The sequence below is a fragment of the Zonotrichia leucophrys genome, chromosome 6, assembly GCF_028769735.1.
Source record: "Zonotrichia leucophrys gambelii isolate GWCS_2022_RI chromosome 6, RI_Zleu_2.0, whole genome shotgun sequence".
Taxonomy (NCBI): Eukaryota; Metazoa; Chordata; class Aves; order Passeriformes; family Passerellidae; genus Zonotrichia; species Zonotrichia leucophrys.
The window spans coordinates 16,001,886-16,020,693 of record NC_088176.1 but is presented as its reverse complement, the minus strand read 5'-3'; the positions used below and the strand labels follow the sequence as shown (position 1 = coordinate 16,020,693).

Genomic DNA, 18,808 nt, shown 5'->3' with positions numbered 1-18,808 from the left:
CCTACTCTACCATGCCCAAATCTGCCTGCTTTGCAGTGGGATTGCTAAGTGTAGGTGGTGTATCGTAGCCAAGAGAGATGATGTCCTACTCACTCTCTTCAAATACAAGCCCCACCAGGGCTGCTGCTTTTTTCCCCCCTCTCATTTGGAAGGCCCATTGCAGCAATTATGTGAAATGTGTCCCTTTTGTGATCTGTGACCACCTGAAAAAAGCTTCTCTGGAATAAAGCACCATGGAAAAGCATTTAGGTTTCCATAGTAACTGCATTTACCTATTTACCCTGTATCCAAAATTGTACAGTATGTCTGCAACTCCTTATCAGCTCCACTTGAGGTAGCAGAGTACAGCCAGGGTCAGGGCTTCAGCTATTGGTATGCCACCAGTTTAATGTAACAGCCAGACAGCTCCAGTCCATCAGCACACACCTCTGACCACATCCAGAGCGCATGGGAGTGGGTTTGGGACAGACATCCGATTCTGATTTTGATCACACTGGGGAGTCTGCCTTGCAGGATTTCTGAGACAAATCTGGGTGTGTGTCAGGCTGGCAGCACATCCACTATAAACAGTTCAGGTTACACCCCCTCTACCTCTGTATAGCTCACAATTATATAATCGTATGCCCACATTTCTAGGAAAGCCTGTGAGCCTGTAAAAATCCTATGTTGAAATGCAGCTAACAGTTAAACATCCCAAAATATTCTCTTTCCGTCTATACCTCATCACAGTATTTGATTTTTAAATAACTACTTCAGTCTTTAATTGGGAGAAAATTGTCATTACTTTTAAGACCATAAAATGACAAGCAGGGTCAAATCCAGGTACTATGAAGGCAAAACTCCCACTGAAGTGACTAAACTACCACAAAAGTCAATGGCAATTTTACATGGAAAAGGACTTCAGGACCTGTCCCACTGCAACGAGGGGCCTGATCTGGGGGGTTCTGAGCTCACTGTCGATGGGAGTTGCAAATGGACAGCTTTACACTGGGATCAGGTCCCAGGAATGCAGAAAATAAACAAGAATAGTTGTTGCAATACTTAAGTCCTCACTGTAATGTTAATTAAAGTATAATTAAGATAACATGCATTCTATCACCAAAAGCTTCAGCATGTAAGCATTCGAAGTAGTACCGACAACAGACAGCCTTACAATATACTAAGTAAAAATTAAACATGCACTATCTTTCAAATTGCTCAAAAGTAATGTATTTTATGATCTAATAAATCTTCTGCTGCTGTTTCTTATAAAATTAATACTAAGACCCTTTCTGAAATATTTATGAATACATATACACTTCATAACAAAAATTGTATCATATAAATATTTCTCACAGAAGCTGCAGAGATGGTGTGAGCAAAAAACTCCCTTCTGGGATTTTAGTAAAAGCAGATCTCACAAAGGATCTGTAAAGAAGAAAAAAACAACCATACATTAATGTAGCCTCATATAGCCATGGTTATAATACTGATCTGGTCATCACAGAGAAATTTATTTATATAAGTAAAAAAAATTTACCTTCCCCCCCCCCAATATAACGTGACAGATTTCATGTACTATACAAGAAGGTATAAAATGAGATGTGTGCACATACACAGACAGACAGACAGATGAAAGAGATATAAAAATCAGGATTCAAGGATGCAGCACAATTTTAACACATTAGCTGATGATTCTGAATGCTGGAGGTACTCCCTGCAGCAAGCAGGGAGTATGCACTGAGAACACCACACATCCTAGTTCATTTTAAATCATAAATTAAATAACCAAATGCTTACAGCCCTTACAGTGAGATAACATCAGGCGGAACGCTGCGAGGAATAGATCTGGCATTTTCACATAAAGCATTATCTTTGGTACAAGTACACCAGGCAGGACATTTTGGCTTCACTGGTTTCTTCCCTTCAGTCAGCAAAAGCACAGATAAAAGGCATAAGAAATAAGCAATTCTTCTAAAGGGTCTGCTGGCATTTCCCATTCTTTTGATCCGCTCTCGTTCCAGCCAGTTGAAAGAATATCCCAAAACATGAACAGGGTTCTTTATTCAGCCATTGGATGTCTTTCTCTAAGTCCAGGTCAATATTTGTCTCTGCTTTCCCAACCCTTTTCTTTCTCTTTCACTCTGTTTTTGTAGATAGAAACCTGCAGCTGATCTGTATGTTTCCACTCACTCAGGCAACGTACTGCTCAGAGAAGAGACCTGCGAGGTGCTGTAAGATGGGGAAAATCCAACCGGCTGAAGGGAAAAAAAAAAAAAAAAGAAAAAAAAAGGAAAGAAAAAAAAGACTTGCATCACCACAAAAACACTGAGCACAACACAGCATTAGATTGCAAAGTGATGTAACTGAGAAATACACTGCTTTCTGTTTTCACAGGGAGGCCCTTTCCCTGTTTCCAAAAATAGTACAGCATTATGTTTTGCTGGTGGGTGGGTGAGTGGGTGTGGGGTGGAGTATATGTGTGTGGGGGAGAAATCAGTCATCTCTTACTGGATCCCTACAACCTCATGAACCTTTCAGAATTATGCTTCACATATTGCAAGCAGCAGAACTAATGGCAGTATCCACAGGAAAATGAAATCGAATGAAACCATCACAAGCATTGCTGCAAAAACTGTTAGATTCATTTTTATCCTCGGCCTTTATTGCACATATTTGTACCACTGAAAAACAAGCTGCCACACATGGAAAATATTACAATGTATGAGAGAATGCCTTTGACTGTCACTCCTAAACAAAATATTTTCTCATGCAAAATAGATCCCAAATACAGCTCTTTTTTTCCCTTTTTTTTTTTCCCTTTTTTTTCCCCTCAGAAAAAGAATGCTTCTTATTTGTTGCATGTTTTCTGAGCTGGTTAAATGAAGGCATAGGTGGATCAAGCACAGTTCTATATGAGCAACATTAATTTAAAGTTCAAGTTAAAAAAGGTATTTTCTTGGTTTGATTCTTTTCGATGGAAAAAAAAAAAAGAAAATTTTCATTTAAATACCAGCTGTATTAAACCCGTAGTTAAGAATGGACCTTCTTTGAAGAGTGACAGTATAAGGACAGATCTTGGTGGTAATAATGAACCTTTACAATACTGCCTGGAGGCTGCAATCAAATGAGTGCTAGGTGTGGTATGAGTGCTCTGTGAGATACAGTCCTCAGCCTGAAGACTTTACAGTAATATACATTAAATATTTTATTGGAAACTTAAGCAGCGCCTAAGTATTACTTTATTAAGAATGGTAAGACAAAGCTAACAAATGCCAAATAGCTGGGAAGCCACACAGGATGACTTTTTTGTTCAATATAATATTGCTATTAGATCAGTTTTGCAAACTTTAACAGGTCTTAACGCTTCCCTATTGGATAGTTTATATTAGACAGCTTACAAACACTACTGGGGTCAACCCAGTGGTACAAACATTTAACACAGTCAGGCTCACTCTTAGCTCCTTCACATGGATGCTGTCTCCTCAGGGGACACCTGATCTCCTGAGAAGGAGATCTCTTTTGACTTCTGGTTACCCCTCCTTTGGTTTCACAAGGCCACCTGGCTCAAGCCCATTGCTCCTGCCACAAAAAACCACAAAATCACAAGATCAACATCAGGCCATGTCTATATTCCTCAGGAACAATCCCAGCAAGGCCTTAGTGCATATCCAGGTTCCCACCTGGGATTTGACAGGCTATGGGCAGAACAACAGCCTGCACAACTGCAAAGAATTCAGTCTAAGGCTACAAGGATCCAGCACTGCTGAATCCTTGACTGGGGGGTGGCTGAGGTCCATCTCGCAGGGATGACACCCAGAGCTCACACCAGGTGGTGGGACTGCGTCCTCTGAGGGACTGCTGCAGCCAGAAATGTCCAGAAAGCTTTCAGAGGCAGATGGCCACCTTCAAAGGCCATGCTGGGAGAGGACAGCACTGCCTCTGCATGGCCACACTTCCTGCCAGGCATCTGAGCCCAGGGAAGAAAGGGCAGCTCGTGCTTTCTCAGCTGCCTTGCTCTCTCTGTTGTGTTTTTGTAAAGGTCTTTATTAATTTAACTGCAGGCCCATGTTTTTGCTCTTAAGAAAACCTCCCCTGTCAGCAGTCCCTCCCTGAAGCAGCACCAGCTAAGAGTGGCAAAAACCTGGGTTATTTCCGAGCCTATCCACCTCCAGTAAAAAAATGGAAAATAATTACAGTAGCCAAGGCACTGAAATAATTATTAAGCAAATGTTGTTGCCTTCCCATCCCCCAGTATAAAGGTGACTTCTTGCTCTGGAAATGATCTAATTGTACCTACTGAGAGGGAAGCTGGATTTGTAGGACTTGCATAAGTAGGCTACACCATCTTCTCCCCTCCAAGATGTCCAATGGCACAGACAGGGTGAGGTGAGAACAGAAAATTCTCTTTTCTCCTGAAAGAGGCCTGTTGTTGTTTGTTTGTTTATTCCTGGCAAAGCCACCCATTGCCATGGCAATATTTTGCCATTGATGGTGAAAACCTGTGTTTCATTTCCTTTGGCTCATTCACTGAAATCCACCATCAATTACCTAGGCATTTCTCTTTAATTAATACTCCAACCACATTGTGAACCTCCTGAAAACTTTGCAGTGTAGTATTTTCTTCGGTAACAAAAGCACATTCTGCAGCAGAGCAGTAACCTGACTCCAGTTTTGTCCATGCAGAGAAGCGCCTGGAAGTTAGTTTTCTATTCCAAACCACATGCCAAAACAACTGCTTTTCCAAAATTGCAATATTATGAATATTTATAACAGTCCCATCAAAAGAGAGGCATAATCACATTTTCCAGGGTCCTTTACTGCCAAGCTCAGCATCTCATTTCCTGCCATGTAGCAGTTTAAAACCAAAGTGATTCGTGGATTTTTAGTGGCACAGCTTCTCTGCAGCCCGGCGACACTTGGCTCACCCTTTGCCGATGCCATGGCTGTTTGTGTGCGGGCCAGCGGAGCGGGCAGCCGCCTGCTGCGCCCACGGACCAGCGCCTGCCCCTCGGCCCTTGCTTGTTTTCCCGGCTGTTTCAGGTACTGACTAGGCACAATGGGGTTCGAAACTCATTTATTTTTCTTTCTGCAAGGTTCCAGCAGGGGGGATGAGGGAGTTGCGGATGCGTTCCTCGCTCTGCTTCCCATCACTTGACGTTCTAGCCGAAAACCCCGCACCTTGCCGTGCCGCGGAGGGGGCCGGCGGTCAGGCGGGTTCGGGGCTGGGCAGGGGGACACTGCAGGGGACATTGCGGGGGTCACGGCTGAGGGACGCGGGCCCCGCGCCTCCGCCTCGCCGCGGCCCCGTATCCCGGCAACGCGGCGGCCGCGGGCGGCGCCCGCGCTGGGCGGCCTGGCCGGGCGGGGGCGAGGCCGGGCCCGAGGCGGCACCAGGGCCGCCCCTCGCCCTCACGGCCCCGCGGCCCCTGCGCTGCCGGCCCGAGCTGCGGCGGCGGCTGGGACCGAGCGGAACCGAGCGGGCCCACGGCGAGCGGCCTCAGCGTGTCCTGCCCCAAAGTGCCGTCATGTTCCACCTCTCCGCTATTAACCAGAGCCAAGTACGCCTTAGGCACCGGTGGCTTCCCACGCAGTGGCTCTGCGTGGTAAGAAACAAATTGCTGCTTCTTCCAATGTATCCAAATTGTCTGCTGACGACAATTTTTGGTTATAATCAACCATCTAGTAAAAATCTTGGTGCAAGTATATGACAGTCAAAATTAAAGCTACTTTTGCCTGCTGCCACTAGAGGTATTCAGCACCCACCACTGCTGGTGTTCTTTGGTCACAGCACAACTTCCATGGCTTCCTTCCTAGAGCAAAAATATGCATTACTATTATTATTACATACATTTTTAGCACATATTCTCCAATATCTGGTTAAAATATTAATACTTCTACAAGTAAACCTGTTTGCTAAAATATTTGAGGAAAGCAGACACAAATGGTCAAAACTTAGAGCAAAAATTATTTTAAAAAATATTTAATATTTTCAAGGTATTAACTCCATGCCAACGACTATATTTGCATATTTGCATTAGACTAGAATGTTTTCGTTACCAACATAAGACACAATTTGAATAAGCTTCCTGTGGTTTCATGTTCAGTACAGTTCCCTTTGCAGATCCATATCCTGTTAAAGCTACCCTTGATTTCATCCTGCTGTTAGAAAACTGTGCTGCCTTTTCTCTGTTCAGAATAAGCTGCCTGTGCATACCTAGCCTAATCCAAAATCCACTGATGGTGATGATGAGACTTTACTGTGCTTGGTGTTAAGCCCATAATATTACACCACATGGATGGGCAATAGGCCAAATCACACCCAGTATTCACTGGTCTCCTAAAGAATAAAACATTGTCATTGCTACGTTACCACTGTGTTTGGAGCAGAAGGATTTTGAGATCAAAGACTCCTACAAATACCTCATGAGTCCGAGATTTTGCTCTCTTGGCTCTCTTGACCCTTTTAAGAAATTCTGCAGCAAATGGCAAATTTAAAGCAGCTGAGAATGAGGCTGTACTTTCAATAAACAAAACTAAGTCTTGTGAATTCTAAACAGCTCTGAAAAGACTATGCTTCCTGGTGGATCTGGCACCAAGAGTCACTGTCAGGAAGAGGCCTTCTGCATGTTAGGCATAATAAAACTTGAGATGCCTTTACAACAGCTCATAACAAGGCAAGCTTGGGAATGATCACAAGACTGCCCAAACCTTTTATTTGGAAAGTTCTGCTGACTTTGCCCTATCCTGTCTATACAGGTTCGTATTAGGGGTATCTTTCTTTATTATACCATTTTCATTAAAAGCAGAACAAGCAGGCCAGTCCCTGTGTCAAAAAGCCAAGGAAATGGCTGTTTAACTGCTGCCAGCTTTGGAGGAAAGAAAGACTTGGAGGGTGGTCTCCTTTCCCTTATGTAAAGTAGCCAGTTCACAGTTCACTGTGGACCAGGAAGTGATTCCCTCTGAAGTGAGCTCTCATGGCCAAAATTCCATAGTGATGTCACAACACCTGCTCCACTGAGCGTGTCCTAGTCAATGTGCAGGTGTCTCTGGAATGCTTGCTGGTTTAGGTACACCAGAATTTGACCAATGACAAAAAATATGTCAGGAGAGATGTACTGATATCTGAATGATCTCTCTTTAAGAAAAACAGATGCAGAGTGTATTTCTTTCAAAGGGAAGCCAGACAAAATGAATCTACTATTAGGTTTTATTTTGTTGCAACTAAGACCTTTCAACATCCTTCTGATTCTCGATGCTTTGTTTGCTTCTAAGCTCTATTATAAACCAGTGTGCTTTGTAGCACCCAACTCAGCAGCATCACATTAACTGCTCTCCTGATAACCAGCCACTTTTCTCCAGACCTACACAAATAGTTCTTGCTTTGCTTCTATTGTCTGTGTTTTGCCTTGAAAATGCTAACAATGGATATTTAAAGTTGGGGGGGGAAATGAAAGAGCAAACATACAAGCTCAAGAGCAAACCAGAGCCCAATTCAAAGATGTATGAAGCTGTGCCACTTCATGGTTCACAGCAGGAACTGATACCACACCTAATACAGGGGGAAGTGTAGGAAAGGAGACAATATAAAAGAACACGAGGTTTCCACCTGCTGCAGAAATCTGGATTTTTTTTCTATCTTTCATGACAACTCTCATGAAAATTTGACTGTAGTTTACTCAGGGAAGATCAACTTCTCCCATGGTGGAAATGGGGACACACTTGGGACAGTGAACATGCCTGTCCATTTCAGTGGAACTGACATCACACTCACCAGCTAGCATACACCTTACTATAAGATTAAGTTTCCTCTAAATGAACCTCTCAGCAAGGAGAAGTCTTGTTTAAATAGGCAAGTCACTTTTTGCCTTTTTTCCCTCTACATAGCACTACCAGACATTAAAACTATGATACTAGTGAGAGAATCTATGCTTAATTTGTAATTGCCAGCTTCTTCAGAACTGGCATGGTGAATTTAAGAACATATTCTGTGCAACACTTTCCTTAATAGGATGGTTTCTCTCTTCCCAACTCTTGCAAGTACTATTGATTCTGCTCTTTTCCACAGATCACTGCTGGTGTTTCTGTTGTAATGCTATTCTTTAAAGTGGATTAAATAAATTAGCTGGCAAAAGAACTAGAAAACAAATAAAACCCTAAACAAGCCCAAATCTTTCAAACCCACCCCCTCAAGCCCCCTAAAACTGCCAGAGCCAGAACAAGCAGCTGAGGACAGGAGTGGGCAGAGAGCACTGGTTTCACTGTTAGAGAAAATGCATAGGGAGCTGCACACTTGAGGGGCAGTTTCATGTTACAAATGCTCATATTTAAATGAATCATAGGACAGAACTGGTAACAAAGTACCTCAGTCTCTACCAAACAGGACAATATATGAACCTCATAAAACACCCCAGTATTTAGCATTGTTTAAAAATTATCCTCTACCTGGAGGACAGACTTTCAGCAGGTGTATACACACTGACACTTCATAATTATCCCCTCTGTCAGCTCCTTGCACTCTTAATTTGGTATTTATTCATAGGTTTCCTTCATGCCTACATTCAGAATAGAAGGGATAGAAAAGTCAGTCCAGTAAGAACCCTCTATACAAAACAAAATGTCCCAGATTTTCTAGCATGAGCAAGGGCTTTCTGCAGACCCAAAACAACATACTACTGTCAGTGTAGCTAAATGCCATTTAATTGGCAGCTAGAAAAGTCTATAATACATTTCTTCATGGAAAAATGTCTGAGCTCTTCCAGTGTGCCAAGATGCTAATTAAAAACAGACGGCGTGTTACAAAATCCTTTCCTTGACCTGTGCTATCTTATATGCCCTTCTGTACTTTTTCATGGCATTGGCTCCCCGAAGAATTATTCTAATCTTTATAAACTTGTCTTTAATTTTCCTTGTCATTTTGCAGGAAGTAACAAAATATTATTTATTTAAATGTACATAGAAAATTTATTTGTTGTATGGCAGAGACAAGAGGCTTTCGAGGAGAAAGTCTTTACTTGTTAAAACCAGGTTTCTATGTCCTGAATAATTAACAATGGAAGAAATCTTAGTGCCACTGAAGTCACTGAAATACTTCAAGTAGAAGCCTTGCTGGAGTGCCATGGACATAAGGAACTACACAATAGGAAGGATGTGACTCATCAAACACATATTATTGTTTCATCATTGCTAATCGACATGCTTTACAAAGCAGAGATTTGGACCAGCACTGAAACAAATTAAGGGGTTGTTGGTGATAGCTCCACAAATGTATTTTACTGATGTTTTAACTGTTGTCAGCAACTCAAGAAATTTGGAAAAATACTTTACTTTTTCAGTAAGGGTTAATCTTTTTTACCTTAAGTAAATACCAAATCTGCCACCCTACATTATGCAGGCATGCTGTCACTGCACCTGACTCTCCATCAAGTACTGCATCACGCTGAACTCCAAAGCCCCTTTTTCTTACAAACCATATTTGCCCTGCAGAGGAGACTTCAGAGGGCTGAAAATTTCATTTCATCTGTTTGCTCATATGCCAATATGCTACATACTTAGTACAGCTTTAAGAAAAGATTTGCTCTTTTGGCTGCTGGCTCTTTCCCTCTGCAGTGGGAGAACAAAACCAACACAACATCCTTATCTAAGAAACTGACTGTAGTTTTAAATATAATTTTCATAGCAACAGAGAAATACACATTTTAGTTATGACTGCTCAGAAGCTAAAGGATTTTCCCTACCTTGAACATGGTAACATTCACATTTTAAGTTCAAAAGGATTCCTAATTATCCCTTTTCTAAGACAATAATCCAAATACTATACAGCCAGCTTTCTTTTTAACACCAATCACTTGTAGGCATCTGTAAGTTTCCACTGTTGCTGCCCTTGTGATTTAGGCAAAGAGTCATTAAAACTGGAGGGCCTAATTCCCAGCCTCAATATAACACATCAGTAAGAAGTAATCAGCTCCTACATGAAGCAGCATAGCTCCCCAGCTAAATAAATGGCACACAGTACTGATTAAACAAAGGCACATGTGGCCTTTTTTCCCAAGATTTTTTTTAGAAGCAAATGGATGAATATATAAGAGTTAAAGACAAGGATTAAAAAAAAAGACAGGTTTGGGAACTCAAGAGAACAGCTAACATCACAGAAACTGATGTTGGCTCCTAGGGATGGAAAGGGAGACCTGAGAAATTCGCTAGAGAATTTCTTGGAGCAAGTAATGGCTGAAAAGAGCTTGGAACTGCAAATAGTCTCCTGCTGTTCAATTTTCTCTTCACTCAGGGAAATGAAGCCTATGCATCCATTGCAAATAAAGACTGGATCAAAGATACCCAATTCCATTAACAATTTATTTTCTTAAACAGAACAATTGGAAATAATTACTTTAGATAACAGCTCAAGTCACAAATAGTAATAATTTGTTCATAGCCTACTCTATGTTTCTGACACCCCTGCTTCCCCCTCAGGAAGGCAGATATCCCTTCATATGCACATTATATATACACATATATATTAAGATCTCTCTCAGGAGCTATATATAGCTTCTATTCACAGGCGAGCACCACAACCACTTATTCATTCTTTTCATGCTTTACCTGCTGCTTTCAAGGCTGCCCTGATGCTAAAAATAGCTTTGCATATTAGAGGAGGGTTGCTATAGATTCAGAATGGGTGATGTTCCAAAGGCAGCTAAATCCCTCCTTGCTGAGGATCCGTGGGGATGCATGTGGTGGGCATCTGCGACCAGGGCTGTGATGCCCTTTCATAAAGGCTCTGAGGCTACAAGGGCGGGGTATTTGTGTTGTTCTTAAGGCTGGAATGAACTGCAAATCAATACAAATCATGAATGCCATCATAAGTTTAAGGCTTTGTTTTTCACACTGTAGTGTTAGATCACAGTACAACAGTATTCATATAATTATGAAGCTAATATTCATATACTACCTTCTTTTTAACTGGGAGAATAATTTAGTATTCTGTTGTATGGGCATATTTTTCTATGGGTATTGATGTTTTCAAGTAAGAAAATATCAAAGTGCTTCTCTAGTCTTACTTTTTCTAGTTCTTAACATTTGTGGCTGGATGATGACGATATCTAAGATAAATGAGGTAGTCAGAATGGTGTCTTCCTTTCGTTAACAGACATATTATAGAAACCCGCCAAATACTCTGTTATGGCTGAGGTTCAATTAAAAGTTTTACAGGGAAAGAGTGGCATGGATTTACTAAACCAAGATTGATAAAAAGTATTAAAACAGACCCTAATATAAATCTAAATAACACAATCCATCTTTTATGAGCAGAATATTTAAGGACAGTGTAATGCAAACTTGACAGAATGCTTTATGAAATGCTAAAGAAAATGTTTTTCACTCAGATCTCACTTCACATCCTGACCCTTATCTTCCATGTGGTTTTGTTTCCATTCAAGAAAGGCAGTCATCTAGATATGTAACTGTTAACATTTTGACTTACACTTGCAAATTGAATGTGGTTTCAGCAAGTAGCAGGATCTCCCCTAGGGTACAAGCTGCAATATTTCCTTTTACTTGAAATAGATAACTTTCCTCTGTGTTTTTTGAGTCTGACATTTTTACTTCTAGAGTTGTGGATATTGCACAGCTCAGTGTTGCTGGCTATAAATATCATAACTTGATATTTGTAACCAAGTTAGACTAATGGTTGCCATTTAGGATAGTTATCTTTCCCATTCCACTTAGGTGCCATGGAATGAATAGTGTCCTGGAAACACTTCCAATAGAAAGGTTGATAGTATTTCAGTACTTCATGTCTTAATGATATTGGTGATTAAATAACATAAAATTGTATTTAATTTGAAATATAATCCCTATTATTTCCAAGCCCTGGCAATCAGTAGTATATTTTTACTAATAAAAGCTCAGTTCTAGCAGAATGGCTCATGGTATTATTAATTAAATGAGGTCTCACAGCAGTACTCTACAAGCACGTTCATCATAAACTGTGAAATAGGAATTTTTAACTGATTCATCCTACTTCAGTGCTCAGAGCAGCATTTTTATATCCCTGTATCCTTCAGTTTTCACTGAAGGCCCAGGTACTGATCACCTCAACCTGGAACTAACAGCCTCCACATGCAGCTGCTGTACTGCTTTGCTATGGAATCCCACTGAACTAGTAAGATACAGACAGAATGACAGAACTGCCATCACTACATTATATTATGCTCTAATACTTTCGTTTTTTTCAAATCTGACTGTGAGATTCCAAACACCTGCCTGCAGCACTGTATATTGCAAATAATCTCTGATTTATTTTCACTGCTTAAGGACAACCAGTGGAAAACACTGTGAGGAATTCATCTGAGCAGCTCCACTGTACAGTTTTCACAACTGGCCTTCTGGATTGCTGAGTTAAGAGCTCAACTTTACTAAGTAAAGATGAAACACATGTGTAAAAACCATGTTTTTTTGGAATATGTTAGCAGGAATGAGACTGTTCATCTCTATTAACATCGTATCTCAGACTCAGACATTTCTATTCCAGGTTACATAGAATGCTGGGTACAAAACAGTGCTTACCTGCTTGCATGATTCAGATGACAGTGGCTTGTCTGCCACCTTTTTATACAGAAGACTTCAGAAAACATTCCCTGACAATGATTTGTACCTTTCCTCAATTCTCATATTATGAATATATAAACATGGTAGACATTATGGATAAAAATGCACCTTGGGAAAAGAGGGAACACGTATCTTTTCCACTATGGTTTAAAAATGCAATGTTCAAACTGTAACTTTTCTCATGTATTCTCTTTTTTCCCCTACCAAAAAATCCAGTGGGAAACAATGTAATTTAAGGAAAATAAGCACATTGCTTGTCAGTTGTTTTCTTTTATTTATTTCCACATTACTAGATTTTCCTTCTCTTGCTTATTATTTTCTATGATTTTTTCATCTTATATAATAACTCTGATATCAAACTGGAAAAACAAATTTGCCTTTCTCTTGTATTTACGTAATTGGATGCCATCAGTCACTTTCCACCAAAGCAGATCTAGCCATAAAAGTAAGATTAGGCATTCTTTGCTCTCTTAGGAAATAGTTCATACTTCAGGGTATTTGAGCATAATGAACTTCTAAAATCTCCTCCTTTCTAAAATGAAAACTGGAACATGGTAGAGGTGTTAGTTTCTGTATTCCACTTAGTTAAGTGCAGGTTGATAAAACTAAGAAGTAGTATTTTGTACATACTGATAATTACTTTTAAATTAAATTCCTGATAGGCTGAAGTCCCTGCTCAAGTTTATGCATGCCTACATGCATGTGTAATCTTGTAGTGAGCTTTTTTCTGAGCAGAGTTGCCAGACTGAGCTCTGGAGACAAAAAACACCTGCCACAAAACAAATGTGGAACTAGCAGTGACCATTAAAGACACTAGACAGGAGTCTACAGAATATATCTCTAGGAGATTTATTTAGTAAAATTCTGTACATTTTGCAAAATTAAGCCCAAACTTTAAAGATAATATGGGGAGTTGATTCTAAGTATTATTTTTTATCAAAGTCTGATTTATTATTTCCATAACTGAATAAGTTAGTCTTTACATGATCATACTGCTATTATTTACACTATACATCTTAACAAAGACTTGCAGAAAACTTTATTTTAATTAAGTTTTTTGAAGTACACAGAAGTTTTAGGAAAAGGTTGATGCTTTGAGTGTTCCCTTAATTACAACAAAATGAATTAATGAAGCAATCTGGTTTTCAAGATATTATTGTAAGATTCTTACATAATTCTGTACTCATAGGCAATAAAACTAAATGTATATTAGGAATTAAAACAGTTATAGTTCCTCCATAGTGTATCTGTGATTCTTTGGCATGTTAAGAGTGGAAGTAATGCTACCATCAAATAAACTGTGGGGCAGGACTTCAACTACTTCAGTCCATGATAATGAAGACTAAGGCTGCTCTTCTGTCAACAGTAATAAAAAAATCTTGTGAATTGTGTATGAAGTTGAGAGGCTTATATGCATATATCATAGGAGGTGGAGCTAAGGTAATAAATCAGGTTATTTAGGCTCTATTTTCTAACATTGTGGCCTAAACAGGATTCTGTTTACCAAGTTAATCAGCTGAGAATAAGGGAGATCTCTTGGGAGATTTTCAGATCAACAGGAGGTTCCAACTATGTTTATAATAAGAGCCTTTGATATTTGTTTTTATCCTAACAGCAGAACAAGCTAATCTGAGTTCAAGACATGCACTGTTTTCTTCTTCAGCTTTCCATAACTGTTTATGAAACCAATTTCCAAACTTTGGTCTCAAAATAAATGCTCTGTAGACAGACAATACAATACAACCAGCACCTTCAGTGCACCAGGCAGTAAGTAGTTGTGGAGACTGGCAGTGATTAGTTCTCCCTAGAGGTAGAAGAGCCAGGAATAACAAAGGTCCATTGGTCAAATTCTACCTCGTGTATCCTTCTAAAATGCCATCATCTGTCAGATGTGCCTTTAGACATACACACTTCCAAAATTTCAAATTGCCTGTCATATTGGAAGTCTTGGTGCTCTAGAAATTCTGTCTCCATACAATGTATCTGACATTGATATCCAATGGTGTTACACAGAAATAATTAAGAGGAAAATGTCCACGGATACCTGGAATTCAGGAAATTCAATAACTCTTATAATAGGATTAGATATATGTTCTATTCTATTCTATTATCTTTTATTAACAAGTGAAATGCAATACAATGATTGTGGCTACTAATACAAAGGTCTGGGATTTTAGAACAAGGAAGGAAACTGATGGTCAATCAGATACTATTTTTCAAAGGCACCTTTCTAACAATGATTATGCACAGAAAAGCTAATTGCAACTTCAAAATATCATAAAACTGCACAGCTTCTCTTCAAATAACGGACATAGCATGGGCTTGTCCGTGATTATTTTTTGTAAATGATCCTATACTGGAAATATCTTTAAATACAGAAGTTCTTTTCAGGATGAAATTACTTTATCAGCCAAACAAATAAAACTGCATTTGCCCTTTAGCACAGCAACATTGACATCTAGTGGCTAGTTAAGATTGCTGTTTAATATTCTGTGTATGAGAAAAACAAGTGGAACACAGCATTTATTGAATTTGACAAACCAGGTATGCACTGCCTGCTATCTCCACATAGCCTCTAGATGATTACACAAATCATTAATGACTAGTTTGGAGTTACCAGTACCTGTGATGGGAACTGGTGAGCCTGAGGCACTGCCTCTCATGTACAGCCCCACTGGTTTTCCCTGACTGTCAGGAAGTGCACAGCTTGGGAATCAGCTGCCTGACTGTAGTGTATACCTTCCTCAGGACTTGTTGGGAGGCACGGCACATCCCTGAAATTGTACACGGGTACAGGTAAATGAAAAAGAGCTACAGTTGCTGAATGTGATGTTACTGGCATATGTGAACGTCCATTTTTAGCTTTACTTGCTTTTTCTACAAATTACTAGGGGGTTTCAAATAGGAGAGGATAAAAATCAGGAACATGACAGATGCCAAAGTACTGTTCGTACAAAAGACACAAAAATAAATGATTTGGCAACTTACTTCACAGACATGTAGGAGATAGGAAGGTGCCAATATCAAATAGCATTAGAAAGTAATTTCTTCATGTGTCAACAGAAGAACTGACTTAATGGAGAAAGAGGAAAGATTAAACAGGACAAATATCAGTTTTACTAGCATTCTTGATGGTTCTACATTACTGTCTCATAATCAAAGTCAAATGTGGTCTGTGGCAACAGCTCACAATGGGCGTAGTTGTCAGTGACTGCCCTGCCCTTGCTCTCCATACCAGTGGTAGCTGCCTCTTCAAGCCTGCTGGCAAAGCCTTCTGATTTGCTTCATTAAAAACTGGAACAATTTTTTAATTGGCTAACCAAACTAATTTTGATTCAACAGATCAGAGGCTGTTGAGTTTAAACAACTTTACCAGAAGATCTTAGGGGGCAATCATCTTCTGCAGGAAGGCTGATGTGTTTCTTCCTGGCTAAATACTGTTAAGGAGTAAGCATCTACACTTTGTATTTCTTAAAAATATATAGAGAAAACTCACTCTGGAAAAAAGCAATAAAATGTAAGAGTTCTCCAATATGTAACCAGTATAGAAAGATTGAAGCACCTTCTCAGGCTACAAAAAGGGAAAACTGTGGGGATATATGTCTTCAGGGCATTAAGAAATTAACTCAAGTAGCAACAAACAAGATTTTTTCTTAGATAGTAGGAAGAACCCCTTATACCTAACAGGTTAGTAGATTAAGGTATTAAGCTGTGAAATCTACACTAGAACCTCTTATGAACAGCTCAATAAGTATGTGTCAGGTATACTTTGAATTCTGCATCTCTATGATATATGTACCATGTCTGACTTAAACTTTCTGGGTACATCAGGTCTCATAGTCTCATACTTTATTTAGCCCGTTCTAGATTTAGGGCAGAACTCAAGTTAAAGCTACAATGATGTTTTCTCCTTTGTGGACCACAAAGTTCAGGACTACTGTAATTTAAGACTATTGTTTCACATTACTGCTGACCTGATCTAAAAGAGAGCGGCTGCTCACTTCCCAATTCCCTCCTGTCCCATCCCTAACATTTTTTCGCTTCACCAGGGTTACTCATCCAGACACCACATCAGGACAGTCACAGGAGCTAGGGTGGCAGAAAATTAAATTCTGCTGTTCAGCAAGAGTGGTCAGATGAGCATTAGATCCAGTTCAGAAGAATACTCTCTTCAGTAGTAGCTTGACTTACTTGTAAAGACTGGCACAGATTGGCATAGATTGACTTACTTGTAAAGGAAAGCTGTGCTCCTAAGGTTTGCCTGTACAGTCATCGAAATCCCACTTAAAACCTCCTGCCCTGTAATGAGTTATGTCCATCTCATCTGTTCTTTTTCCTGCATCTTCCAATCCCAATCCACCAAAAGACAAGTGCTTTTTTGGTGTCAAAATATACTGCTGCTGGAATTAAACTATGGAGATAGTCCCATTGGAGCAAAGTATAATGCATATAACCAACGCTAAGGGCACATTCAGTTTCAGATTCCAGTTTATTTAGGAGGCCATTTCTGAACCCATTCCCCAGCTGTAGCTTACTGTAGCCCAGATATAAAATGCAGTCAGGTGATGTTCTGAAGCAATGCAGTTAGACATCAGAAAAGCATAGCATAGCAAGATGAAATTATCTAGCTGCTATTCTCAGAAAAGCTGTTTATAACATAACTTCAGCATCTACAGCAGCTGCTATAGATGGACTCACTGCAGATAATTTTCCTGTCCCAGAAACTGTATTTTTTCTATATGCAGGTTTTGTGGCCACAGCGCAATGCCAAGAGATTCAAGCACTGTAAATCTTTCCTCTACCTTTCCCACTCTTCTTCAAAGTGCATAATCAATGATATGTTGGCCCAGTTTCTAGAATCATGTCAGGATTCATTCACACTAAAGCAGGCTGTCATTTCCATAAGGCAGGAACAACAAAAAGATGCTTGCTATTACAGCTTTGAGAGTATACATTATTTATTTTGATATATTTAAATTATTAATTAGGATAATTCCATTCTTGCAAAAGAGTCTCTGCCCTTTAAAGGAAATGGGCCACATTCAGTAGGACTTCAGCAGAATACTGCATGCACTCAAATATGCACAGTGCCACTCAGTTCCTTTCCATGGGACACTTTAGCATCATCTTTGCATTCCTTCACAGCAATAATGGCATAACAAGTAACACAAACAATAGGTCAGGAGAAAAAAAAAATCTGAAAACAGCGATCTACTAGCCAAGGTAAGGAGATTCACTGTCAGCTATGGTGTGTGATTGTCTTACTGCAGAAAAGCAACACCTACAACTTATATTTTACAACTTGTATATTACAAGGGTAGCAGCAGTATTTAAATTTTTAATATTTCCCTGTATTAAGTGTGTCTGTGGTTTAACTATCCAGGAATCAATAACACAACTGGAAATACAGTCCAGATGGACTACAGCATTTCAGACTTCAGCAGTTCAGGTTGTGTTTGATGGGAAACTATCAATTCATTGACAGCTAATTGCTCTATCTGATGACTTAATGCCGAAGATTGGTGCTTCCCAGCTACTTTATCAGCAAATACTTCTGGCTTATAAAGCTCCTTTTTATGATGCAACCCACGGGCTCCCCAAATTCTTATCGCCCAGTTGCCGCCGGTCCTCAGAGGGAAACTGAGTCACATACTGCCTTTCGTTCTTCTAACTGCGAGATGCGACTGACGAGGAGAGAAGCCGCTGGCACAGGCAGCAATCAGTGCTACAGATCGCCGTGCCGAGGTCGCGATCTCGGTCTGTGCCGCACCGAGGGGATCGCGGTCCGTGCCGCGCCGAGGGCAGCGCGCAGCTCCCGGGCACGCCTGGCAGCTGCTGCCCTCCGCAGGGCGCCTCCCGGGGCCTCCCGCCCGGAGCGTCCCCTTCTGCGGGAGAGGTCCCCTCCCGAACAACGACCCCCGCCTCCCCGATCCCTCCCGAGGCACCCTTTCCACCGAGCCCCGGCACCCGCAGCGGGGTCTGAGCCCGTGCCCCCACAACAGGGACTGCCCTGCCCGAGAGCGCCGGGGATGGTGCGCGGGCGACCCGGGTCGGGGAGAGGGGCGCGCTCAGGCCCCTCGGTGCCCCTGCGGCACAGTCCTACCTTCCCAGAGGCGGAGACCGCGGCAGCCGGGGCCGCTGACCGGGTTCCCGGGCAGGGAGACTCCCCTCGCCCCTAAACATGATGAGCGGCTTTCCCCTCCCCTCCCGTGCCGGCTCGCCC

General features: G+C 40.8%; 1 protein-coding gene across 2 annotated transcripts in view; it reads right to left on the bottom strand.

Annotated features, from left to right (window-relative positions):
* The window catches only part of LGI1 (leucine rich glioma inactivated 1), a 28,657-nt gene extending 9,874 nt beyond the window's left edge, over positions 1–18,783 (bottom strand). The window contains exons 1-3 of one of the 2 annotated variants that reach the window (XM_064717229.1): positions 18,689–18,783; positions 1,789–2,237; positions 1,336–1,407 (exon numbers count right to left, since the gene is read on the bottom strand). In XM_064717229.1, coding sequence (XP_064573299.1) covers positions 1,336–1,407; positions 1,789–1,979 — 263 coding nt within the window. In that variant the 5' untranslated portion in view covers positions 1,980–2,237; positions 18,689–18,783. Of the gene's footprint in view, positions 1–1,335; positions 1,408–1,779; positions 2,238–18,688 lie in introns of those variants that run through there. The other variant, XM_064717230.1, reaches the window with a different exon arrangement.
* Between the last annotated feature and the right edge of the window lie 25 nt (positions 18,784–18,808).